The sequence below is a fragment of the Prinia subflava genome, chromosome 5 (genome assembly GCF_021018805.1).
Source record: "Prinia subflava isolate CZ2003 ecotype Zambia chromosome 5, Cam_Psub_1.2, whole genome shotgun sequence".
In the NCBI taxonomy this organism is placed as follows: Eukaryota; Metazoa; Chordata; class Aves; order Passeriformes; family Cisticolidae; genus Prinia; species Prinia subflava.
In genome coordinates, this window is record NC_086251.1 from 24,917,807 (window position 1) to 24,944,023 (window position 26,217).

At 56.0% G+C, this 26,217-nt stretch overlaps 2 protein-coding genes across 2 annotated transcripts; one reads left to right on the forward strand and one right to left on the reverse strand.

Annotated features, from left to right (window-relative positions):
- The first annotated feature begins 1,005 nt into the window (after positions 1-1,005).
- Positions 1,006-17,465, forward strand: CHRM4 (cholinergic receptor muscarinic 4). Its single transcript, XM_063397330.1, has 3 exons — positions 1,006-1,139; positions 13,919-13,960; positions 14,498-17,465. The coding sequence occupies exons 1-3, from the start codon at positions 1,082-1,084 to the stop codon at positions 15,973-15,975; spliced, it is 1,578 nt and encodes a 525-aa protein (XP_063253400.1). The 5' UTR covers positions 1,006-1,081; the 3' UTR covers positions 15,976-17,465.
- Positions 17,466-17,821: 356 nt separating this feature from the next.
- MDK (midkine) lies at positions 17,822-23,047 on the reverse strand. The gene is made up of 5 exons (XM_063397331.1): positions 22,855-23,047; positions 19,464-19,547; positions 19,218-19,379; positions 18,949-19,110; positions 17,822-18,529 (listed from the first exon to the last, which is right to left on the reverse strand). Exons 2-5 carry the CDS (start codon positions 19,540-19,542, stop codon positions 18,504-18,506), a joined length of 429 nt encoding a protein of 142 aa, XP_063253401.1. The 5' UTR covers positions 19,543-19,547; positions 22,855-23,047; the 3' UTR covers positions 17,822-18,503.
- Between the last annotated feature and the right edge of the window lie 3,170 nt (positions 23,048-26,217).

Sequence of the window (26,217 nt, forward strand, 5' to 3'; positions counted from 1 at the left end):
CAGTGAACTGGACACAACTTTTGCTGAGACATTGGCCTAAAATACTGTGCTTTTGTTAAGTGCTACCTCCCAGAGCCAGAGAGGTATGAGAGGAGGGTGAGGGGGTGAAGGAGTGGATGGTAGGAATGCATCTGCGCCTGTAATCGCTTCAAAGGAAGGTTAAAGTGGGGCATTTATTTGTTTATGTGTGTCTATGCCTGTGTGTGTGAGAGCCGAGCAGATGGGGAAATGATACCCGTGTGTGTCTGTGAGACAGCACAAGTGAGAGGCAGAGGGTGGGTGAGGGAGTTGCTCTAGGTATAAAGCGGAGGGAAGGGGAAAGGTGTACAGGAAAGAGAAGACTTTTTTCTTCCTTTTTCCCTTTGTTTCTTCTTGTTTGACACTTTCTCATTACCAAAAGCCAGAGCCGGGGGACAGTCAGCTGGTTGTGGAACTGCCTGATGAGTATTTTTGTTCTGCATGAACACCGCAGTTCCGAGTGTTGGTGGCAGCCCGGCAGAGTTTTTTGGGGACAGGGGAAAGCGCCGAGGCCTCCCTTCGCCCAGGCTGTTCCGGGCCCCTCTCTGCGCCTCCCTGCTCGTCGCTCTCTCCCCTCGGGACGCCGTGCTCCCGGCGCTGCCGGCTGCCGCGGGTCGGGGCTTCTCCCGCGGGGGGAGCCGGGGTGGGCAGCAGCGGCCGGGGCCCGGCGTGGGGCGCGGGCGGTCCCGGGAGCGCTGTCCGGGGTGCTGCAAGGGCGCTCCCGCACCACATCTGGCCAGCGAGGACGGGAGATCACATCTGGGACGGGGGGAACGGCGGCGTGGGGATTGGCAGCGGCTCCTGACGTCGTGAGCCCCCTCTCCCCCCCCGCCCCGGTGCGTTTTCGTGGCGCACATCTGGGGGCGACACATCTGGGGGCGACACATCTGGGGGCGGGGGCGGGCGGGGGCGGGGGGAGGAGGACCGGGCCGAGCCGGCAGCGCCGGGCCCTCCCCTCTCCCCGCCCCTCCGCCGCTCGGCGCCGCCGGGACCGGAGCCGGGACCGGAGCCGGGAGCGGCCGGGCCATGCCAGGCGGAGCCCCCGCGGGCGCGGCGCGGCACCATGGCCGCTGAGAACCGCTCGGCGCCGGGCGGCGGCGCGCCCTGGGCTGGGCTGCCCGGTGAGTCGCGGCTCGGGGCTCCGTGCGCGGGGCGGGGGGCGCGGGGCATCCCCCGCGGTCCGGGGGTGTCGGCATGGCTTTGGGGGGCATGGGGAGGGGGCTGCGCTCCCCCGGGGCATGTGGCATGCGGTGCCCAGGAACGGGGAGGTGTCTCTGCCAACTTTCCCGCATTCCTGCGTCTCGCCGGGAACGCCGGGGTGCCCCGCGGGTCGGGACCCTCGCACTGCTTCGCTGCCCCGGGATGTCTGGAGCCGGGCAGCCCTGCCAGGGCACCGGGGTGATGTCTGGCACCCCTTTCCCTGCTCCCATCCGAACCGACACCGTTCCGGGGATCCGTCGCCCGAGGAACCTCGGGTCCCTCTTGTCACCCAGGAAACAGCCTTGTCAGCGCCCTGAGTAGGGAATACGAGCAGCCTGCGGCTCCGGGGGCAGGCACCCCCCAGGAGGAAACCCAGGACGGGGCTTATTTGCTCCCCTGGTGCCTCCTCTGGGAAGGAGACATTCCTGGACAAGAAACCACCTGCGCTCTTTCTTTGCTTCCCTCACTATTCCAACAAGAGCAACAGGGACAGGATCCCTTGCCTTTTGGATACTTTGTCGCCATACTGGGCAAACCCCTCTGGCGCTTGTGGCCACCTCCCAGGACATGACTAGGCAGAAGTTTGACCCCTCTCCACAGAGCCCTTTGCCGGGCTGGGCATTGCAAGGGAGACAGATCTTGCCCGCTCTCTCCCTCAGTGTAGATCTCATCTTCCCTTTAGCCCTTTTTGGCCCTGTTGCACCCTTGCTGCTGGTAATGACAGAGCTGCCCCGTGCTCTCTGTTGGCCCATGACGGACAAGAGTCGGGCAACCACACCTTTTTCTTTCCAAAATAATGACATTGGCCTCATATCAGGGAACAGTTCTTGTCATTTTTGTTAAATAAAAGCAGCACTGGCTTCTGTATGACCTGTTTTCAGCCCCTCTGATTGTGCTGTGGAGGGATTTTTCTAGCGGGTCTTTGGAAAGCCCAAGGCTGTACTTCCCAACCTGAGGAACAGCTGGTATTCCCCTGTGCCCTGCTGGGAGCTGGGCTTTGCTTGGGCGTTTGGAGGCTCCCTGCTCTATCACAACTGCCTTGAGTGACCTCCAAGGGTGGTTTGACTTCTCTCACAACTTGCAGAGTGAACAGGGGGGCTGGGAGGTTGCTACCAGTGCAGTTGGGTGGCTTGTTGATGCAGGCACTGTCTATCAAAATGTTCAGGTGCCAGGATCCCAGAGGCCGGGCTCTTGGTGAAACAGCACCAGAGACAATGCTCATGTTGAAATCACAGGTGACACCAAGATGCTTTCGCTGTCTCTACTGCTGGGCACCACCTCCTGCTTCTTACACCCTAACCCGTGTGACCTGAGCACCCGCTGCTGCTCTTCAGCCTGGACTAGACCCCTGAGACATCCCAGCAAAGAGCAGGACCTCCAGCGGAGATCCCAGGCAGCCACCCAGCCCCGGCTCCCCCTTCAGCTGGGGTGGTGGCCGCTGTGGGAGCCCTGGTGTGGAAGGTGGGCTGGGAGCAGGTGTGCAGGGTGGCAGCAGCCCTGGCTCTGCAGCAGCCGGGCCAACGTGCCCTTGCTCAGAGCTGCAGCAAGTTCCCAGCAGCCCTGGGAGGGACCTGATGAGTGGGCAGAGGAAAGCTGGTGGGAGAAGGAGGGCTACCGGGAAAAGTGGTTTGTTTATTCACACGAGGGGCGCGCTCGTCTCAGACTCAGGTCAATCTGTTTTCTTTCATAGAAGAGAAATGAACTGAAATGATTAATTAATGCTGTGATCCAATTACTCTGAGTTTGCAGAAGGAATATGGTTTTTCTCTTTTAACTGTTCCCACAAGCATCCCATTGATACCAGGTTTTGTCATGGTTTGGATTTTGTTGTTTTGTTCTTTAAAATTAAAATGACAAATATCTCCCCAGGGAAAAAAAAAAAAAAAAAAAAAAAAAAAAAAAAAAAAGACAAAACAACAGCAACAACAAATGGAAAAAAGACAAAAACTGGGAATAAAAATAGTAAGACCAGGAGAAGCAGCTGATACAGAGTAGTCTTTAGCACACCTTTGTGTTGATTCCTTCTCTGCCTGCCCTGCTGAGCCCTGAAAAGCAGCATCCACAGAGGTGAAGAGGTTTGGTGAGCGCACAGCCAAGGTAGCAGACGCAGTTCTGCAAAGGCAGTGGGGAGACCAGTCGTGAGAGGAGAGGGAAATGGAGGCTGTTTGCAAGGGGCTGCTGCTCTTTTTGCACAAACACAGCTCCTCTTTCCACATGGACAGACACGCAGCAAGTATTTCATGTGTGCAAGCCGACCCCCTCTCCTTGGCATGCCAAGTCAGGGCTTTTATGGGCATCTCCTGAAGAACTGGGCACTGTCCTTGATCCAGTTGCTCCTCAGTCTGTGTCCTTACTGCACTCCAGTAAGCCAAGAGAGGAGGTTTGCTTTGCATTTCAGCATCCATTCTGGGCTGGCTCTAAATCTGCGTGTTTAAAAGACATGTTTTGAGCGGATGCAAGAGTGCAAGACCTGACACAGCAAGGAAATGGAAGGTTTGGACCAGACCATTCCCATCTACTTCCTCTCCTCTGTTCATTCCCATCCTAGCCTCTGCTGCGGACTGCTCTCTAGGCTGCCCAAGCCCCGGCACCCACCATGAGTGTGCCAGGTACCGGTGGTGTGGCACAGCTCCACACCCAGGCAGGGTTGAAGCCTCTTCAGGCTGGTGATCGGAACTGTGCCAAATACATCCTTCTTCTGAGGGATTTGTGCCACCACTCAGAAAACAGACACCAGTTTTTAGGAAGCCTCATGTGCTCTCCTGGCCAGGGCCCTGGCAGACCAGGAGGTGAGGGCCTGAATATGTGGCTGCTGTCCAGCTCTTAGCCAAGTGGAGGAGTGTGCCAGCCTCGACCATCCCCGGGAGCACAACCCACCATGACAGCCCTATAACCCTCCAGCCATGGCACAGTCTCCCTGCATCCCGACCCTTGAACATACCGAGGTGGACCCTTGCCCTGTATTCAGACAAATTCATTTACTGAAGCTTCAAGGAGATAGGCACTTCCTGGACAAATTAATCTGGGGCAAGTGTTCCCTGGTCAGGCTGGCCCATGATTCCAGTATTTTGCTGGTGCCTGAGCACAGGGCAAGGTGTTTCATGTATGGATCCTCACTTGCAGACCCTCCCAGGGTTAGAGACAGAGTTTTAGCAGGAGACACACCACCAGTCCCTGTTCCCCCAGCTAGAGACACCTGGGTGTCCTCACTCTGTGCCTGTTGGCAGCCATCCCACCTTCCCCGCGGATCGATGCACTGGTCCTCTTGAGACTTGACTCTGTGCCAGGACAACATCATCTGACCCATGTTCAGACCCTGCGTCCCTGGCGCTGTGGGCAGATGAGGCTGTGCTGGAGATGCTCCCCAGCCCCGCCCCTTGCGTGCCGGGCACAGCTGCTCACACCTTCGCCCCGGGGCTGCTCTCGGGACCCTCCAGAGACGCCTTGAGCTCTGAGGCTGCACCGCATGGAGGAGGGACTCCAACAAAGGCTCAGTTTATACCTTGTGTGATGTAACTTTGCTGAGAAAATAAACACCACCGGCCTGTCCAAGCCTGCAAACGCAGTGGCTGTAGGCACAGTGCTTTGTTCTCTGACCATCCCCAAAATTGTTGCTGGAGGTCCTGCAAATCAGAGCTGTGTCAGCGACAGTGGCTCTTCTGCCTTGCTGTGACCCTGTTCCCATCACGCCTTTATGTCCCATGCGATGTGTGCCCCATTCCCGCTCGGTGCATGGGGCAGTGGCAGAGATGCCCAAGGGCCCTGTGCCCTTCCCACCTCCTGCCCCAGTGTTGGGCAGGTTGAGGTGTGTGGCTGCAGAGGAACCTCTCCCACCTGTTCCAGTGACTCAGAGAGAGCTGGAGAGGGACATGGGGAAGCACAGCGCTGTTTACTTGTCTTCAGGAGCCTTGAAGAGGAGTTACATCCCAGTTGGTGAAGGAGGGGCAGCTGCTAGGAATTCTGTCCTTTAAAGGCAGAACTCAGTGCAAACTATGGAGCTCCTCGAGCACAGCAGACTCAGCCTGAGCTAGCTATCAGCCTGTTACTGAGACATCGAGGGCGGCTGTGCTCCTCCAGCCAAGAAAGCCAGGCAGAGAAGCAGCCCCTCTGGTACCACAACTGCTTTTGGATCTAGCATATTGTGTAACACCTTGCAGCTTGGCAGAGGAGGCAGTGGGCGCTGACACCAGGAGCCTCAGCTGGAAAGGTCTGGAGGTGAAATATCATCAGCAGGGTTAAGGCTCCTGGTCAACTTGGTTTGCATTGGCCAGTTAAGGGGTTAATGCCTTCAGCCTCTTTAAGCAGAATTAAACTGATTTGTCTGTGGGAAACTCAGCTGCAGTTGTGCAACACTGAGGTCTGAAAACTTGAGTCTGCAAACACGATGTCCCGGGCCCCTGCATCCGCCCCAGGTCACAGAGCAGCCCTCCAGAGGCCTCCATGGCGCCGGGCTTCACTGAGCCCTCACTTGCAGACCCTCCCAGGGCTGATGTTAGCTCCCAAGTCCCGGGCAGCATGGCAGGCTGGCTCTGCTGAGGAGGGATGGAGATCCTTGAGGGATCTTTGCATGACTGAGACGAGAAGGAAAATACACGGCATCTTGCCATCTCCAGTGCCTCTGGGGTAGTTTGGATCCCTGCTCTGCTGACAGTTACATCATGTGCAGTCCCAGATAAAGCCAAAAAAGTACATGCATATGTACAGAGAGGAGTGGAGAGCAGTGAAACCCTTCAGGCATCTGCCTTTGCCTGAAAACAGGCATGAATTGCCTGGCCTTGAGCCTGCCTTTCTGCAGCACTTCAGAGCAGTGTCTGGCAGGGTGGTCTCTACATTTCTTGCAGAGCTCAGAAAACACACCAAAGCCCATAAGTGATGGTCAGCTCATAAAACGCTGTGCTACTATGTGCAGTTCCAGGCAATGAGGTGGGTAAAACGCCTGCCCTGTGCTGCGGGGTGCTGCCTGAAGCTTTATTGTGGGGTGAACAGCACTGCATCCCTGACTGTCTGAGCTGTATCCCCATCCTATGGCTCATGGGGACCCTGGGGGGCAAAAACGATGAGTGTAGAGTGCTGCAGGTCTCTGCATGGGGGCCAGCCCGCCTTATTCAGCACCAGCACGACAGGACAGGGATCAGCATCCTGCAGAGAGTGAGGTGACTCCAGGCAGAGCTGGGCTGCCTGAGCCACAGAGCTGCAGCCCACAAAGATTTCCAGCACCAGCATGGCTCCCCCTCTGCCCAGCAAGGAGCTGGTGGAAGCCTCCTGAGAAGGCAGCAGGGAGAGGTTTGCAGGCAATGTCTCTGTGTGAGGTCTCTCCTTCTCAGGAGATTTTCTTACGACTTTTCTGTAGAGGAGATAAGTAATGCTTCCCTGGCAGACCGAGACTATTCCCACCTCCTTCCTCTCCATCCCTCCCCTTCTCTGTTGTCACCATGGATGGGGATTTCCTACTTGCTCTCCTCCCCTGGCATCCTGACCACCACATTTTCCATTCTGCCTGTCCAGGCCCTGGGCTCTCCTACCCACCTTCTGCCACAGCTCCTCTTCTTCACTCTCTCTTTGCTCAGGTGTCGCCTCCAACTCCAAGTACTCTGGCAGGTCTTATGGCCAAATGGGGTCTAATACTTTCAGTTTCCTTTTTCATTAGCACCCCAAAGATTCCCATCTGCTATGTGCCCCCAGGACTAGGATTCTCACATACACATCCATCCAGCAGGGTTCTTGCTTCTGCCTGATTTTCTGCCCTGAGCTCAGAGCATCTCTTTTCTCTCACCCATTGCTTAGCTGGCTCATTTGTCCTCTCAAAGCCCTGCAGAGCTTCACGCTGCTCTGTGGGGCAAGGGGCTCTTGTTTTCATTGTCAGCTCTCTAAAATTTCAGATGAGCACCTTACTGTTTGCTCCCTGTGATGCCTCAGCTCTGGGATGAGTTACAGAGAAACATGTTCCCCCTGCCCTCCTGACGCCCATGCTCTGCCAGAGCAGCTCTGCACCTCTGACTGCCCGAGCTGCATCCCCACCCTACTGTTCATGGGGACCCTGGGGGGCAAAGAGGGCAAGTGCAGGGTGCTGCAGGTCTTTGCATGGGGGCCAGCCCCTGCCTTATTCAGCACCAGCCCTGGCAGCTGGGACGGGCCTGCAGGGGCAGATCCCCCAGGTGGGTGCTAGGGACCTGGCATTTGCACCGGGGGCTGTGTGGGGCTGTGGCAAGGTGAGGACTTCCCTACAGCTGGCTTCCCAAAAAGAGCCAAGGCCTTCCCCCTTGCCATCCCCAGGCAAGGCCTATCCCCGGGGCAGGGGGAGATGCTTTTCTAAGCAAACAGCTCTGAGGTGTTGCAACACTCACCCCTCTAGCCCTCAGTCCCTCCTACCCCATCCTCTCTCCACAGACATCTGGTCCCGGCCACTAACCTCTGCCTGGGAAGAGCCCAGCGAATCCAGGCAGCCACTTGTTGCTGTAATTGTCTCCCTCTCCCCTCCTTCCTCTCCGCTGGCTGCTCCCAGAGCCCTTCCCAGCCGTGGGCCCTGCAGCTGCAGCGGGGTTATTTCTGCTGCGCTGCCTGGGAACAGCTGGGTTCTGTTAAAGCTTCAGCCCAGACGTATAAAGGAACATGAGCATCTCTCTGAGGCAGAGAGCATTAATGCAGTGCAGAGGAGGGGAGAAGTGTGGCTGCAGCCCAGGCTCAGCTGGAAGCCCAGCACCTTCCTGGCTCAGCGACACGGGCTGAGCTCTGCCACCAGCAGGGAGCTGCAGCCCAGGGCGGCCGAGGCAGAGGGCACCGGAGGGAGGGCGCTGTGCCCCTGGTGCTGCTGTGCCATGCCCTGGTGAGCCCTCTCCCCTGGGATGTTACCGTCGGAGCCAGCGCAGGCGTGGGAGCTGCTGGGGAGCCGCCGGTGCCCAGGAGCTGCGGGCTGGGCACAGCAGGGTAAGGCTGGGCTTTGGCTTGCATGGCATTTGCCGTGCACACTTGCTAGTAGTGTTCCACTCATAGGTTATTTATTTGGCCTAATAATTGGGTGACAGGTGGTTAATTAATTGTCAGAGTGATCAGTGTGCTGGTAGGCTATTTATAGGAGTGACCTTTCAATTACTTTTTTAAAAACATCTCTCACTGTCTTGCCTCTCGTCTGGTAATGCTGTGGGCAAATGGCATGCGGCCCCTTCCAGCCTGCCGAGAGCACATCGGGGATACAGGGAGGTGCTGGGGGGTTTGGGCAGGGGTGCAGCTGTGCCTGCTGTGGGATGCTGGTGAGCCCACTGGGCTGGGCCCTGCCTGCAGGAGCAGCTCAACAGCCGCGGCTCCGACCTGCGAGGGCTTCCCAAGCCCGGTGCAAGCCACCCTGCATGCGGTGCCTCGGGTTTACTCTGAAAGCAGCACTAACCACACAGTTACAAGCAGCAGTGAAGGCAGGGAGGCTCCTGGCATGCTTGGGGGATGCTGGGGTTACCCAGCTGCAACACTCCCTTCTGGCCCCGGACACAGCCAATTTTCCAAGCCTGATGTGCAAACGCGTCAGGCACGGAAGGGTTCTCTGGCCCCCTCGCCTCCCCCTGAAAGCTGGCTGCTCCTGTGCCACTGGGCTTACTGCTTCTCCAGTGGCTCCAGGAAAAGCTATCTGAGCTTCTTAACTTGTGGGCATGGAGGAAATTGTTTTGCCTCATGAGGACCAGTTGAACAGTGGAGGAAGAAAGAATAAATTATTCAATGGAAAAATCAAATGCCCAGAACCACTCCATATGTTACTGACAAGAAACAATTCCTGTTCCACAATGGCTCAGATCTCCTCTGCAGCAGGATAAGGACTTCAGGGATCCCACTGACCAGAGGGGTGAAAGCACAGCCACCAGCTGGAGGGCAGGGGGAGCCCTGCCATTTTAACACAACAGATCCTACTGGTCCCTCATCTCCTTTCTGTTTTTCTGGGTTTTTGTTGCCTTCATCATTCCAATGCAGAGGCAGGGAAGCAGACCAACACCCTTCCCCTGCCAGACACAGGGCCTGCCTTCGGTCTTCTCCCATATGTTGTATTTCTAAGGTGCCTGTTCCCAGTATCTAGGAATTCTGTTTTCACACTCTGAGTGGTGTGAATCTGTCAATCAGAACAACCCTTCACTAGTTGTAAAGTGGTGCCATGATTCAGGAACTAATTAACAGCTGTTAGATAACGCAATTAGCGCCACAAACTGCCACTCTACCCTAAGTATACCTTCCCTTTGTGAGCGTGAGCCATAAACGTCTATCATCTTGTGTTGTCTCTTTTTTCTCTATCCTCCTTATGGTGGTGGCTGCACAAACTGCCCAGCCCCATATCACACAGCAGTTTGACCTGACAGGATTAATCCCATTAAGACTTTTACCCTCTCTGCACTTTTTGGATGGCCAAGACAAGCAGGGGCTGGCAGTGGGGCTGGCCTGGCTCTTTCCAAATGTGGCACCAAAGGTGATGTGCCCAGGCCCAGCCTTTGGCACTCAGAGCAGGGGGTGATGTGTGCCTTCTCCTGGAATGTGCTTGTGGTGGAGGGGCCACCTTCCCTCCCTCCTGGATACAGGCAGCACCCAGAGCCCACAGGATCCACCCAGCCAGGAGCTGACAGCCACAGCCCCTCCATCCTGTCCCTGGGGTCGAGGTCACTCTCAGTTTTGCTGTTGCTCCAAACCCATGCAGGGCTAAGGCCCATTTCCTCTGGGAGAAGCTCATGCTCATAGGTGTCCTCTAAAGCATGGCTTTCTCTGATTCCTCTCCTTCCCCTCCTGTATGCACCTTCCTCCCCAAACTGGTGTGTGAGCATGGGGCTGCTTTCCAATGGGGTTCCTTGCAGAGCTCTGCTCCTTCCCAGAGGCTTTGCTCCAACCACACGTGGGCCAGACGTGGCTTTGCCCCCCACCTGCACTGCTCCCTGAGGATCCCCAGCCCTGAGGATGAGGTGGGACGGGGGCAGTGTCGAAAGAGGAAAGGAGCTGGCTGGTGGTGACCTGTGGGACAGGGGCTGTGGAGCACAGGGAGGCTGTGCAGTACAGAGGGAAGAGGCAGGGAACACGGAGGCAGTAGGGCTGCTTGCTCCAGGAGCTCATCCCACAGCTTGAGGTGCCACCATCACATGAGTGTGTGTACATACCAACCCCTCCCATTGCCTTTGCTGTGCCAGTGCAGAGGGTGGCCATCTCCTTCCACACAAGGAGCAGCAGGGCCAGGAGGGAACTAAACCCTCCATCCCAGGTGAGCTGAGTGCTCAGCAGGTGCTCAGTCGGGAACTGCAGCCGAAGGAGCACCAGGCTCCAGCTGCTGCAAATTCTTGGGTACAGGATGGTCAGCAGCAATCCATGACAGGGCTTTCCCCTCTCCTACCTGGAAAGAGGCTGTGAGGCAGTTTGTAGGAGCTGACAGGCTGGGAAGACTGCTGAGAGGCACATGAGGTGCAGCAAGGAAATACCAAGAGGTTTCTGCTGTGATCTCGGGTGTCACCCTGTGACAGAGCACTGGCTGTGCTCCTGCTCTAGAGTTGAATCCTCACACAGGAGTGGTCACACCCATGATTGCAGACAGCAGGGGAGACCTTGCTGTGCCCATTGCCTGCAGTAGTTGGACCCCACCCAAATTACAATTTTCTCTGCTTGGATCTGTGGCTGTGTGGGAAGGGAAAGGTATTTCCCTTCATAACACAACTGGTGAGCACAGCAGCAGCCACAGAAACTCTTGGAGCAGAGGATGCTATCAGTAAAGAGTTGGAGTCCCCCAATGGCTTTGATGGAGAGGAGAAAACCAGCTGTAAATCACTGCCAAAAGTCTAAGGGAGTTTGCTGCAGCTGGCTGGTGCAAGCAGGTGTGGGAAAGCACCTACTGAGTGCTGCAGACAAAGAATGGTTGTGCAGGCTGAAAAGCTGATTGGTGTCACAGGTAGGGGTCTCGACCCAGAAGCCCTTCTGAAGTGTCCTCTCAGCTTTGTCAAGGCTATGTCTCCTCCCTGTCTGTGGTGTCATCATGAAAGCAGAGTGCAAAAGGGAATGGAGACAGAGAGCGTGGTGTAGGATGGAGGCTGTGAGGGGAGCAAGAGAAGAAATGCACTCCTGAAGGTGCAGGGAGCAAGCACTGGACACTGAGGTCCATAGGGAAGGCATTTAGGGAAAAGACACTAAGTCTGGAGAGGTCCCTTGGTGTCTTGGTGTCATGGCTTTGAGAACAGTGATGCAGCTGGCATGAGAGTGGAGATGGTGTCACACTGGTGAGTTTGTTGCAGCTCCAGAGCTCTCCTGTGTGCTTTCTCCGTCTTGGGACACATGACGGACACATGATGGGGATGCAGACAGAGATGTGACTGCCTGAGGGCTGTGTCCCCACCCAGGCCCTTCCCACACAATTTGGATGCTCTCCATCTCAAAGGCAGAGATCTATTCCTAGTGCCCATACAGGCATAATGCATGGCTTGGTCAGCTGCACAGACCTACCAATTTTGTAGAATCCTTGGCCTTCTCCCAGCTCCAGACTGAGCTGCCTCCTCTGCTCAGGAAGGCAAAGGCTGTGCCAGGTGGTCCCCATGAGCTCAGAGATGGTGTCGGGGGCAGAGGAGTGAGACAGGGGCATGGAGAGCAGAAGATGGGGAGAGAAGGGATGCCTGGTGGGCTGGGCTATGGCAGAGAACAGCCAGGAGATCTGAGGCAAGGGTGAGCGGGGTACACAGCTTTGAGCTCACACGTGTTGCGGTCTATTTTGTATGTTATCCTCACACCTTTAACCATTTTCAGTCTTCCTCCTTCCCTCACACAGTGGATTGCTTTATTTTTGTTGTTAGGGGAAGGTTATTTTCCCAGTGCTGCGTGTTTGAGCCCTGCACCCCGCGGCAGCTGCCTCTGCCTCCTCACAGTTTGCAGCATGGCCTCTGGGTGGCATCCAAAGGCTCGCTTTGGTGAGGGGCTGCGCAGCCTTTGCTCCCTTGGGACACGTACAGAACAGTTCGGGGGTGAGATGGACTTTTCTTGCTTTGGGTAACTGAGAACACAAGCCTTTGTCAAGACTGATAACTAATTAGACACGCTTAGAAGAGGATGCCAGTTCATGAACAAAAGTGAGAAAACTGAAACCCACATTTTAGCAGAGAGGATGGAAAGGTTTCTTTTCAAGACTTTCAAATTCTTCTTGGAAGAGCTAGGGTAGATGTCTGCATGATTGCTAGCTTGTCTGATCACTTTGATTAGCTGTTACAAGAATGACAGTTAAATCTCCCCATCTCACCAAAGTGAAGAAATTTTAACTCATTTCAATTGTACTGAAACCAACCCCCAAACTGCCATGATTATATATTTCTAAGACATTTTATACACTTATCACATCTTCTCACATCCCTGGCTGGGTGCCCAGGAAGGATGGCAGCAGAAACCTCTTTCCCTCTCCCTGGATGCATCCCTTGTGCTCGGAGCTGGGTACAAAGACGAGCAGGGCTACCAGGCTTCCTCGCCCCGCCCATATCTATGCACGGCATGTGGCATCTACCAAAGGGCACTGCTTTCTTCTAAAAGCCTTTTTTCTTCACAGGCATGCTTAGAGGATAATGGTAGAGAGGTATTTCTTTGTCCCTCACCCACTTCTTTCCCTTGCACCTGTAAGGGGAGCTCCACCACTATCACAGCTGTAGCCTTGCCAATGCAGAAGCTGCCTAAATGGCTACTTCAGACCCTGGCTTTAGCATCTCAGCAGCCACATTTCCATTTAATTACACCTGTATCTCTTTAGAAAGTGCTTATATTAAAAACTTGGCTATTTACTGATGGCAGACATCTCCTACCCTCACCACAAATGAAAGAGAAGAGCATTTCTTTTCAAATGCCTAAAACAGACAAACTGATCTCAAAGCCTGCCAGCCCTGTTTGAAAGGGGTACATGTTAATGGCATGTCTATACATTCAGCAGAATCAGCTTCAGGAGTCCCAGGCATTCGGAGCCAGCCCCCAGGCCAGAGACACCCTGTGCTGAGCACTCCAGCTGTAGGGCACTCACTGGCTCCTGCTGGGCTCCTGCCCTGGGCACCTGGAGGAGCTGCTGGAGGGGCTCAATGGTCTGGCAGGGTTGGGATGCACTCAGAAGTCAAGGTGAGGCTGGTGAAGGCCCAGCATGTTTTGGGGGCCTGGAGGATGTGGGAGAGGCAGGTTCAATGGGAAGTTCTCCTGTCCAGCCTAACTCCCTCAGTGCCTTTGCTTTTCCTTTGCTTTCCAGGAAATTCCCTTTCATTTCAACACAGCACTTCTCATCTATTGATTTTTTTTAAGGTCCATTCTACTCTTACCTTGGGTGATTTACCACAGGCATCTTGGTTTGGATGAAGGCAGTAATTCTGTCTGTAATTCTCATCACTTTTCATAATTAATTCTATTTATCATGCTGAGGTGTCTGACTCCACATCATATATCTCTGTGGCTGGGGTGGCTGCAGCTGCACTGTGATGTGGGACTGGGGGAAGGGGCCATCACTTCCCAGCATCACGGACTGATGGCACTTGTGCAGCTCCCTTGCTCTCCTGACCCTGCTGTGCTGTGCCCTGCGCCACACCAAATTACCAAATTATCAGCCTTTCTTGGCTTTTCAGCATCTGTATCTCAGCAGTGTCACCCTTTGGTCAGCGCCACCTCTGTTGGACAGGCTGGTGCCCCTGGTAAGGTGCTGTGGGATTCACACAAGCTGTGGTGTAACTTGCTGTTTTCCTTCTCCCAGATTTCATCTTCCAGAAGGAGCTGTTTGCTGTGAGAGACACAGGTGAGCCAAGCAGACCACGGCACGGGCTTTGCAGGTTCGACCCCTCTTGGAGAGTGCTTTGGGGAGGTCAGTGGGATGTGTCTGGGGCATACCATAAACCTGCTCTTGACCCTGGGGCAGGGCACAGGCTCCATGCTGCGCTGTTCTGGCAGTGAGTGCTGCATGTGCATCCCCCCTGGGCTCTGCAGTCCTCTTTCCCCCAGCCCTTTGGCCTCCCTGTGTGCCTCTCTGGGGTGGGTACATGAGGTTGTGCTCCCACTGGGATATGCAAATAAGGGACCATCACACCCTGGACATGGGACTGTCCAAGCCCCATTCCTGCTCCTCTCCCTGCAACTTGTGTGTCTCCCCTACTGCTAAATAGGGAACAAAAAATGCCTCCAATGGACTTCTGGACTGGCAGAAAGAAGTCCAGGCATGCCAGGAGATGTTTGAGCACTAGCTAACAGCAGTGCTGGCCTGGGAAACTGAGGAAATGCTGCCAGGACAGGCTGGCAGGTCTGATATTCTCCCTTTCTGTCCTTGCTCTCCTTGCAGATCCCATGCACAACCTCTCTGCTCAGCCCTGGCAGGCAAAGATGGCCAACCTGACCTACGACAACTTCACCCTGGGCAACCGCTCCGAGGTGGCCGTGCAGCCTCCCAGCAACTACAAGACAGTGGAGCTGGTTTTCATTGCCACCGTCACCGGCTCGCTCAGCCTTGTCACTGTGGTGGGGAACATCCTGGTGATGCTCTCCATCAAGGTGAACCGCCAGCTCCAGACTGTCAACAACTATTTCCTCTTCAGCCTGGCCTGCGCAGACCTCATCATTGGGGTCTTCTCCATGAACCTCTACACGGTCTACATCATCAAAGGCTACTGGCCCCTGGGGGCCGTGGTGTGCGACCTGTGGCTGGCTCTGGACTATGTGGTGAGCAATGCCTCTGTCATGAACCTGCTCATCATCAGCTTTGACCGGTACTTCTGTGTCACCAAGCCCCTGACGTACCCGGCCAGGAGGACCACCAAGATGGCAGGGCTAATGATCGCGGCCGCATGGATATTGTCCTTCATTCTCTGGGCCCCTGCCATCTTGTTCTGGCAGTTCATTGTGGGCAAGAGGACAGTCCCCGAGAGGGAATGCTACATCCAGTTCCTCTCCAACCCAGCGGTGACATTTGGCACAGCCATTGCTGCTTTCTACCTGCCCGTGGTCATCATGACGGTGCTGTATATCCACATTTCCCTGGCCAGCAGAAGCAGGGTAAGGAGGCACAAGCCTGAGAGCAGGAAAGAGAGGAAAACCAAGTCACTCAGATTCCTCAAGGGCCCCACGGTCAAACAGAACAACAATAACTCTCCCAAGAGGGCCGTGGAGGTGAAGGAAGAGGTGAGGAATGGGAAAGTGGATGACCAGCCATCTGCACAGACAGAGGCCACTGGCCATCAGGAGGAGAAGGAGACATCCAATGAGTCCAGCACCGTCAGCATGACCCAGACTACAAAAGACAAGCCCACAGCAGAAATCTTGCCAGCAGGGCAAGGACAGAGTCCGGCCAACCCACGGGTGAACCCAACTTCCAAGTGGTCCAAGATTAAGATTGTCACCAAGCAGACGGGGACTGAATGTGTCACTGCCATTGAGATCGTCCCGGCTAAGTCAGGTGCCTCTAACCACAACTCCCTGGCCAACAGCCGCCCAGTCAATGTTGCCAGGAAGTTTGCCAGCATCGCCAGGAGCCAAGTACGGAAGAAGCGCCAGATGGCTGCCCGAGAGAAGAAAGTCACCCGAACCATATTTGCCATCCTGCTGGCCTTCATACTCACATGGACGCCCTACAACGTGATGGTCCTCATTAACACCTTCTGTGAGACCTGCGTGCCCGAAACGGTGTGGTCCATTGGCTACTGGCTCTGCTATGTCAACAGCACCATCAACCCAGCCTGCTACGCCCTCTGCAATGCCACTTTCAAAAAAACCTTCAAGCACCTTCTCATGTGCCAGTACAGGAACATTGGCACAGCCAGATAAACTGGTACTCAGGGACCACTTCAGTAAGATTATGGAAACCCTTCCCTTTGCCTCCTTTGCCAGCGGGGGTACTTCTGCTCCCCACTCATAACAGAGCAGACTGCAGTGATTGCAGATGATGCCCTTCATCCAACGCTGACAGAAATCCTAGGCATCTCTGAGCTGCAGGTCCTTCCAGGCACCCTGGACCTGGGGACTAGCTCAGGGAGCCACTGGGAAAGCCAGAGGCAAGAGGAGATGTGGTCACCAGGAGCCCTTCCCAGCTCCATGTTCTTGATTGACCAAATGGCATCAGTGTTTATCCTAAGACTGGATGTACCTTTTCCCTAAGCTGACCATCTCCAAGGCATCAGAGCTTGTCTGCATGCAGATGGGCTAATGCTGGATGCTTTCCTTTGGCTTCTAAAGTGTTTATTACCCAAGAAATGAAAAGAAACCAGGGTCAAACATTTGCTAGACATCTTGGACCAGGCTGGCTCAGGCATGCTAATGGGGAATCCTGCAGGCCCAGCCAGGCCCCCTGTGACAGCAGTCAAGATTGGACCCTAACAGATGCACCAAGCTGCTTTCTTTCCCTAGAGAGTGCCATTGGACATCCTCACCCTGGAACTTGTGGCAGAATTTTTCCCTGGACTCTGGCTCTGATCTCCCCTTGACTCCCTTTCTGCCCTCTAACAGCAACTTGCTGGAAAGACAGACAGATAAACCGAGCATTTCATTCCTGGGTGAGGAGTGTGAAAGCCAGTCGCCTCTGACAACGATGGAAACTAAAACTGCAAAAAAAAGCAGCAGTGTGGTGCAGTTCTTGCTCCACAGCCCTGGGGGAATGGGGCCGCTGAGAAGTGGGCAGCAGTGACTGTGAAAATAACTATCCTTGGGAGGGACAGGGGAGACCTGGGGGTCTCAGAAGAGGGTGGAAGCAGGGTCTGCAGTGTGGCCAAGGTGCCCTGTGTCTCATGTGGCCATGAGCAGGTCCCTGCTCTCCCCACAGTGGGTGTGATGCATGGCTCCGGAGGCAGGAGAGGATGACGATGGCCTCCGGCCCTGCTCCTGCCCCGAGTGCCTCCAGGGAGGCCGAAGGAGGCGGTTGCTGAGCTTTGTAAATGGATGTAACGCTGCCATGGGTGCTGCGGCAGAGCCCTCAGCATGCGGGCTCCAGCCAGCGCCTCCAGCCTCCTCCCAGCCCACCCGTGTGTGCAACCCAGAGCGCCCCGGGGCTGCTCCCAGCTTCTCCCAAAGCCGGGTGCAAGCCTTGGTGGACACAGCCAGATGCAGGCAAGGGACGGGATGTGATGGGGCCGCTCTAGCACTGGCAAACGCTGTGTCCGTATGTCCTCGTGCCAGGGTGCAACCTGCAGAAAGGCTGCCCCAACCCAAATGGGAACCCCTCCACCACTGCCTTTAGGGGTACCCAAAATATCTGGTGGGTTTCTGGGTATTTTTAAATGGTTACAACTGCAGCTCAACACACCCCAAGACAAATAAAGACCTTGGACCAGGAAACTAATGGCCATGGTGTGAGGAATGAATGAGTGATCGACTGGGTGGCTCCTTCCCTGCTTCCCAGTGTCACCCACTGACATTTCCTACAGCCCATCCTTTTTGCCAAGATTAAGGGGGGCAGCTTGAGGTGTTGTTGCAAAGAGGCTGTGAGGTGTGGTGCTTTGTCCAAGTCCATGTGCATGTGGCACCCAGGCCACCACTGCCAGCTGCATGGTAACTTCACTGCTGGTGCCAGTGGAGTCAGCAAAACTGGGTTTGCTGGGGTTTCCAGCACAGCAGTACCTTGTGAGGACAACAGGGAGGGGTTCTGATACTTTTTTAAAAAAAGATTTTTATTGGAAAAGAAAAAAAAAAAAATCCAAAAGGAGGGAGAGATCCCACCCAGCAGTGGTGTTGGCATGGCAAAGGCAGAGGGGCTGCAGGCCCAGCATGGACACACATGGTTAGAAGTGACAGAGAGGAGACACAGTTGCTTCTCAGGGTGATGGCTGTGTTTTCCTCAGCTGCTACAGGTAAGTCATGCCCCAGCCAAAGGGATGCTGGAATAAAGCCCTGAGGTGAGAGCAGTTTTTGAGTGAGAAGCTTGAGTGATGTGGTTACTTGGGCATTCACCACCCAGCCCTTCCCTCTGGCACCAGTACCTGCTGGAGGAGCAAGGCGGCTCCTGGGCTTGCAAAAGGATGTGCCAAAGGCAAGTAATTTGTGCTGGAGGGTGGAAAAATGTGTGCTCCATCCCAGCTCTCCGAGCACATCCCAGTGAACCCCAACACCAGCTGAGAGGAGGTGAGCAGGATGCACTAGCAGTGCCCATGGGACAGCAAGAAAGGAGGCAGCCTCTCCTGCAGGGTGGGTGGGTTTGCTCTCTACAACACTAATTAGTAAAACAAGGCATCTCAGTGAAAGAGGAGGTCATGGAAAGGAGTAAGGAGACGAGGAGGAAGACTGTAGTGTGGGCCAGCTGCAGCTGGACATCCAGTCCTGTAGGCACCATGTTGAGGGGCTGCTGACGACGCTGGCTGCCTGCTCTAGTCCTTCCCCTTGCCCTTCTTTGCTGCATTCAAGAAGCACAGGAGACAAGAGTTAATGCATCTGCTGGCAGCTCACAGTTCCCCAGACACTGCTGTGGTAGAATCAGAGCCAGCATGGCTGGCTGAGCACAGCGCAGTGGCTGCATCCCTGCAGGCAGCCTCCCACCATGCCAAACCATGTTTTGCACCAGTCCTAGTGAGGAGAGCAGGGAAACCCCATCCCACCAAAGATGGCAGTGGTTTGTGGGGGCAGCAGGGTTTTTCCTAGTAGCACTTTCCCATCCAGCCAGCAGCTGGACTTCTCAGTGCAAAGGAAAGAGCATCCTGTGAAATCACCCACACCATCAGCAAAGCCAACCTCAACAGGCCAAGGTACCTCTAAAAAAACCCTGCCCAGGGTTGCAACAGGACCCTTCTAGGGACAGGAGTGGTGGGGACTGACCTTTGGACTTTGACTTGATCTTGGAGGCGCAGGGCTTGGTCACAGAGACAGTCTCCTCACACTGGGCATTGTACAAGGCTTTCTTCAGGATGCCGGAGCGAGTCTTGAGGCCTGTCTGAGCACTACAGCCTCCCCAGCTCTCAAACTTGTACTTGCAGTCAGCTGAATGAGAGCGGAGAGGCACCAGAATTAGCCAGGACCCCACAGGACACTAGCCCCAGTCACCCAGCACAGGGTGGTCCCCAACCACCCCACCTCCATGTACCCACCTCCAAATTTCTTCTTCCAGTTGCAGGGGATCTTGCACTTGAGCTTCCTACTCTCATCTTTGCAGGTTCCCTCGCGGTAGCCCAGGCCACAGTCCTTACTGTTTGGAACACAGGGTCCCCAACGCCAGTCCTCACACTTGGAGCCATCCTTCTTTGTCTTTTCTGCACGGAGAAGTGGAGTGGGTGCTCTCTGCAAGGACAGGGGAGCATGCCCCATTCTGCCCCCCGCCCCAGGCTGCCTCTCACCTTTCTTGTTCTTGCCAGCCTCGGCGGCAGCAGCCACCAGGATCAGCGCCAGGAGGAGGAGGAGGCTCCGAGCCTGCATCCTGCCTGTGGAGGGAGGAGAGAGAGAGGTGGGTTCGAGGTTGGGGTGCAATGTCGTGTCAAGGAGGGGCATGGTGGGATGTGGGGCAGCCTGTGTGGGAGTAAGACAGCAGCTGCCTCCCTTTCACACACTCACCTACACGTATGTGCACACCCCTGTGCCCTGCTTTTTGCCATCCAGTAGAATATATTCACTAATTGCAACAGGAAGTGTTGTTAATTGTTAATTGTGTACTTCAACAACTGCATCCTACCAGGGAGCTGGGCTGAGAGATTGTTCCCCCTCCTGCAGAATTCCCCATTGCCCTGCATGTGGTAGAAATGCTCTCCATGAGGAACCCCACAGCCCCACAACATCTGGGGAAAATCCTACAGTTGGGTGCCAGTTGCCAGCCCTTACTGCCGTATTTCTCTGTGGATCCTTTATCTATGACCCACCAGGCTGCCGCCCCACACCAAAGAGCCTCGGGGCCAGGGAACACAGCTCTCATAGTACCTTACTCCAGTTCCAGAGGATGCCAGGGAGAAGGATAAAAGCCCAGAAAAACAAATCTGCTTCCACGAGAAGTCTGAGTGTTAAATCAGTGGATTAAACACACACACCGAAAAGGCATCCACAGTGTGGAAACTCATTGGAGGGATGGAGTGGCAGTGCTGAGCCCACTGCCCACACCACCCATGCATTCAGGGGGTGTGCAGGTGTGCACACACCTGGGAGCAGGTCGAGGACAAGGGTGCACACACATAAAGATTTGGCTCTGGGGATCTTGCCCTGTCCCCCTGCCCCGATGGCCTTGGACCATGTGATGGTTCCCCTCTAGCTGCTACCATGAAACTCTGTGGGATGTTGCTGCCAACACTGGGGTCCCAGATCCTGCTCTCACAGAACAAGAGTGCTGGCATGCAGAGACAGTGTTTCAAATCTGGAGACCCCTTCCCTACTCCCCCAAAGCCTTTGAAGATGCCACCCATATCTGTGTGGCAGCAGCCATTCAGAAAACACATGGCACCTGCCCGGGCTCTGTGCTGGGCTTCACAGGATTGGGCTGTAGAGGACAGGATGAATCACAAGCCCCAGGGGACATCAGCACAGGGAAGAACCCAGGGTCAGGGTTTGCTCCCTCCCCTGGGCAGCCTGCCACAGAGAGCAGCATCTCACATTATTCAGGCTCCAGTGCACTCACCTTTCATGCATCCGCCGCCAAGCTGCCAGCTTTGCTCTGCATTGAACTGTCACAGGGAATTACACAGACAGGCTGGCTGAGGGCACAGGCGTGGCGGTGAGATCTGCCTCCCCCTCACCCAGCCCGGCTGGGAGCCATCCTGCCGAGCACAGCACGGCTCAGCTCTGTTCCCACCCATCTGCCCTCGAAGGGGACAAGGGCTCAGCGCAGATGGGCTGGTTACAGATGACAAGGCTGGAGCTGAGCTGACTTACAGACATGGCTGTCCCACTTCCTGTAGCAGCTCTTATGGGGTAGCACTCTGACATCCACCCTATTCACAGCATCCCCCTGGTTTCAGGTGTTGTGTGAACTTCTCCCATCCTTTGCTTCAGAGCATTTCCCTGTGCTCCTTGCACCTATCTCCCAGCCCAGCACCTTCTGCTCAGGTGCTTCTGGCATGGTCTCCAAGCCCCCAGGGCAGACAGCCCCAGCTGCTGTGCTCACCCTGGCCTCACCTCCAGGCACAGACTCCCTCTGTTTGCCACGGGTGCAGGGGGGCCCTGCCCATGTGTACACAGGGGTGCTAGAAGGATGCCCTCTGAGGGGATGACCAGATACCCCAGGGTGTCTGGGACCAGGGACCTCTGAATTTGCTCCCAGGCTTGGCCCAGCACATTGCATTCCCCAGGCAAAGGTCTGCAGGGACCTTCAGTCACGGCTCATCCTAAAGCATTCATAAGGAAAAGGGCATGCAGTTTCCCAACTGGTTTTCCAAACAGCCAGGCAAACAAGAGCTTTTCCTGGCTGGGCTCACGGCACCTTCAGGCATGTTCACACAGCCGTACTCCTCCTGCATCCCTGTGGGGGCCTGGCTTCTCTCCTCCTCAGATGCTGGCTGGGTCTCACATAACATCAGTCTCTGCTCTCCCTTCCCCCCTCCTCTAGGTGCCCTGGAGTTTTATGATCAGCTCTAAAAAGAAAAATAAAATCACCCGGTGAAGCTGAAGCACAGCTCAAATACCCACGATTGCAATGGGAAAGCTTGGACCATTCTGGGCCAGGTAGTGCCACCGACTTCTCCTAAAGCGGGCACACATCTTCCCCCGCTCCTGATCCCTCAGCGGTGTCCCCATGTGCTCCTGGGAACGGGCCGGCGGCTGGGCTGGCACCCCCCTCACAGCCCCTTTACAGCAGTGGGACCTCTCGGCTCGGCTCTGCCCGGCTCAAATTGCAGCTGGCTCTGGCAGTGGTGGATGCAGGACTGCGGTCCCACCTCTGCCGGCTGAGCTGCTCCCCAGCCCCGAGCAGGCGGCCCGGCCCCGAGGAGCCAGCCCAGCGCCCGGGAAGCACCGCCACAGCAGCAAGCTCCCTGCTGCCAGCCAAGGGGGGACCGAGCATGTGCCCGTGAGCCAAGGCGTTAGCACGGCCAGGAGCCTTTCCCGGAGGTCTGAGGGATGCAGAGCCGGGGCGTGCAGGGCTTTCCAGCAGGCGGCCTCACCTCCCCTCGCAGGGAGCACAAGGTGCTCCAAGGGAAAAGGGTTCTGCCCCTGCACGGGGGACAGAGAGGGGGGCAGGCAGCGCCCTTGCACAGCCCTGCCCTCTGCTCCCTCTTCAGGGTAGGTGCTGTACCGGGAGCCCTGTAGAGCCTCTTCTCCTCGCCTTCCGGAGAGGCGGGCGGTGGTCGAGCCCGCTCCGGGGCAGCTCCCCGGGCCCCAATCGGAGAATCTCCACCAGCTGAGTTCTCCCTGAACCAGTGTGGGGTGCTTCCCCAGAGGAATGGGTGGGGGGGGGGGGGGTAGGATAGCGGGACACTGTCTCAACCCATCTGCTCTCCAGGTGCCCTGACTCCCTACCAAACTCCATCCTTCTCGATCTCCAGGCTCTTCCCTGGCTCCTCTCAGGCGATGCCGCACCGGGGGGCCATCAACCCCCGTCCTCTGGCCCAAATCGCCCTTTTCTGCAGCTTCTCCCCAGCCAGAGCCTATCCCCCCCTCAGCAAAGCCCCTTCCCGCTCCGGGGAGCCCTCAGCCTGGCTGCCCGCCGCCTCCCCGGGGAGGTGACGGGGGTCGCGGCTCTCCTCGCCCGTGGGGCCGGGCGGGCGGTGCCGCCGTGCGCGGGCCCGGGGCTGCGGCGGGGGCCGCACTCACCTGGGAGCGGAGGGAGCCGAGCGGAGCTGCTGCCTTTGTGTGGCGGCCGCGTGCGGAGCCCCGCGCGGCGCACAGCGGCCCCTGACGTCGGGCTCGGCTGGCAGCAAAAAGGTGGGTTTTTAGCCCAAAACTTTCCGCAAGCTCCTCCTCTGCCCCTCGGCAGGCACAAAGGCAGGGTGGCGGAGGGGCGGCCCGGGGGCAGGCTGGGGCGGGGGCAGCGCGGCCCGGCGGCGCGCCCTCGGGCGGAGGTGACCGGGCCCGGGGGCGTCAGGTCCCGCGGGGCACAGCCCCTGTCCCTTGTCCCCTCTCATCTTCCTGCTGTGCTCTCCAACCCGTACCCGCGGTGCGGTACTAGGGAAACTGCGGGTTCGGCTGACCACGCACCCCAACATCACCGAGCGGCCGAAGGATGCACAGCTGAACAGCCGGGCAGGGTCTCCCCTGGGGGCTGCTGCTCTGAGTTCTCCTGGAAGCTGGCCCCGGGGGCACCCCCAGGCCTCAGTGAAGTAAAGAGAACCACCCTGTGTCTCCACCAGCTCCACGGATGCCTCCTTTTCCATTAAGGCCACTGGCATCAGTGGAGCGACCTTTCATAGTCTCTGCCCTTTTCACCCTTCTTTGCTCGCTCTGCCCCTCGTGGGAGGTTGCCAGGAAAGGGGTACTTGCTCAGCACCCAGAGCAGCACATCACTTACCTGCTGTCCCAAGTGTCACTCCAGTTCCACCCCTTGTGACCTGCCTGCCTGTCCCCAACTCAGCCATGCTACAGCCCTGCTCCTTGGACCAAGCGGTGGTATCTGACTGCTGGTGGGGGATGAGAAGGACCTTGCAGATGTGACTGCTCCTTTCCCCTCATCCGTCATCTTTTCTTGGGAGGTGAGCAAGGCAGCAGCCAGCCAATTCTCTTTTGGAGTTAGCAGCCAGACAGGAGAGTGTCATGCCAGAAAAATGGGGCTGTGGTGGGGAATGGAGGTGGGGAATGGAGCCATTTCTCCACCTCTTGTCCTGGAAGAAGTCTGCCAAGAGCAGGGCTGCCACAGCTGGGTTGGGAGGTGGGAGTGGGGCTCTTTTTAATGAGCGGCTTCAAAACCAGGATTCACTTTCCAAGAGATTGCCCATTTAATTGCCACTCTGCCAGCAGTTTCCTAAACATCTGAAGATTTTGAGGAGAGCTGGCGAATGTGGGAACATGTCATCACCCCTTCCTGCTGCACACACAGATACTGCTCTGTGTGGTGAGGCATCTGGAGATGCCAGGCTGTATGTTTGAGCCCAGGATGCAGGAATGGATCCTGATAGCTTGGGCAGACAGCAAAGCCAATAACCTCCCGCCACTGCTGGGCCTTTAAACTCAAGCTGAAGAAAGCCGCTGAGACAAACTTCAGTGTAAAAAAGGAGGACCTAAATGTATATCAGGTTTGCCTGTCTGAATCACAGGACTGTGATGAGCACACCAGGGCCTATAGAAATATTAAAGAACTAGGTATGGAGCAAGCACTGCAGCTTCTTTTCAGCTATTTCTGGCCAGGAGCTGAAGATTTCGCGGGATTCCCCAGGACACAGCAGGGTGAGGTACGGTGAAGCCCTGTGTAAATTTTCACTCCTTCCAGGGACCAGGAGACAAGTGCCAGCGAGCTCTGGGAGAGAGCAGAGATGCATTGGTTCACATCACTCTCAGCAGTGGCTGTGCTTGGTCCCTTTGGGCTCTTTTTGAGGGACATGGGGGAAATGGCTCCTTCCCCAGCTCAAATAAGCAGTCATGATTGCAGAAAGAGGCCTCATACTGAGGAAAGGAGGATAAAAGAGGGAGTGTGACCAACCCAGGTGCATTTCCCTGCAATTGGTTAGCTTGAGCTTTTTACCTCTAAAAATGTCACAAGCTAATTCATGGCATGTGAGCTCTGCATTTTCCATCTCTGGTCAAAGCCTGGTCCTTGGGGAACTGGTAGTGGATGTTGCAGTAGTGCCAGTTCAGGGACACAGCCATGCATGGGAGAGGAAGGACCTTTTCCTTGTTGAGGTGTGTGTGAGGTAACCATTAACAGGTCCAACTGCTGTCACCCCAGCTCTGCTTAGCTAGGGCTGGTTTTGCATGGCTCTCTCCAGCCTGCACACATGTACCTGGTGCCTACACCTCCAGGTGTGCTTCCATTCCACAGGAGGGCAGACAGAACACTGAACCCCTAGCACCTGACTGAAAAGGAGAAAGTGGATGCTGACACCCTTTGGAGAGAAGGGCAGGCCGCTGCCCCAAAGGTACACTGCCCCTTCCCCAACACTCCTCATCAGAGTGATCACATAGTGGGACTGCTTTTCTTCCCCACTGTATATTTGACACTGGGGCAGCTGGAAGATTCCAATTACCATGGTTACTGGCAGCCTCCCTGCCAAGCTGTGGGCCAAGCGCCAGCATGCCGGGGTCTGGGCACTGAAGCAGAGCAGGCCCCCTCCTCCCAGTTGCACTTACACCTGGTCCCTGGGGAGGCCAGAACAATTTGGTGTGCCTTACACCTGCTACAGATCCTCACTGTTAGCTCTGGGCAGGAGGTGAAGTTTGAAGACCATAAAAGAGAGGCACAGTGGGGGTGGAAGGGACAGTGCAGGCAGGGAAGGAGGTTGCTTCTCCAGGCAGAGAGGGCTGGCAGGAGCACCAGGCAAGCTGCCAAATTGCCCCTAGAAATCCGAGTTTAAGATATGAGTATAGCTCCTCATCACCCACTGGCTCCATCACCAGCATGCCATCGGCCACTGCAATTACCTCCTTTTTCAAAGGAAACTCCACAGGACAGAAGTTGTGTTGACCACAGTCATCCTTATGAGTCTGAGGATGGAAGCAGAAGTGTCCCTAATCCTCTGCTTTTGTAATCAGAGAGTGGTCCTTCCACCAGAGTGGCAGAGATAATCCCTGCCCTCAGCGCTCAGCGCTGGAGGCAGAAGCCCAAGACACCCTGCTGGAGCTGGAAATGAACAGAAAGAGCCCCGGGCAGCTCATTTCCCACAGAGTGCAGAGCAGCGTGGCTGGGGACAGCTCACTACAAAAGAAGGCCAACAAACGTTTTGAAACTGGAGGCTGGATGCTGCTGTAGTATCCACTGACAGCTGTGGCAGCCACTGGGGCTGCTGCCTTTGCCCCAAGGAAGAATAGTAGGCTGCTGACTCACACGTCCAAGGCCTGGACACTTGGGAAGGCAGTGCACTTTCTGCCTTTCCCACATTACACTGAGCATTGATGTATGACATAGAATGGAGGAGAAGGTCCCTCAGGACAAAGGTCTAGCAACAGTCCCAGCAGGATGCTGTGCTAGGAAGTGAACAAGGACATGAGACAGCAGGGAGCTTCCAAAAGTATCCCCAAGTTCGGACA

Coding starts and splice junctions, on each gene's coding strand:
- CHRM4 (XM_063397330.1), top strand. CDS start 1,082: ATGGCCGCTGAGAACCGCTCGGCGCCGGGCGGCGGCGCGCCCTGGGCT. Junction 1,140..13,918: donor GCCCTGGGCTGGGCTGCCCG/GTGAGTCGCGGC, acceptor TCCTTCTCCCAG/ATTTCATCTTCCAGAAGGAG. Junction 13,961..14,497: donor GTTTGCTGTGAGAGACACAG/GTGAGCCAAGCA, acceptor CTCTCCTTGCAG/ATCCCATGCACAACCTCTCT.
- MDK (XM_063397331.1), bottom strand. CDS start 19,542: ATGCAGGCTCGGAGCCTCCTCCTCCTCCTGGCGCTGATCCTGGTGGCT. Junction 19,111..19,217: donor CTGGAAGAAGAAATTTGGAG/GTGGGTACATGG, acceptor GCTCTCATTCAG/CTGACTGCAAGTACAAGTTT. Junction 18,530..18,948: donor GATCAAGTCAAAGTCCAAAG/GTCAGTCCCCAC, acceptor TCTTGAATGCAG/CAAAGAAGGGCAAGGGGAAG.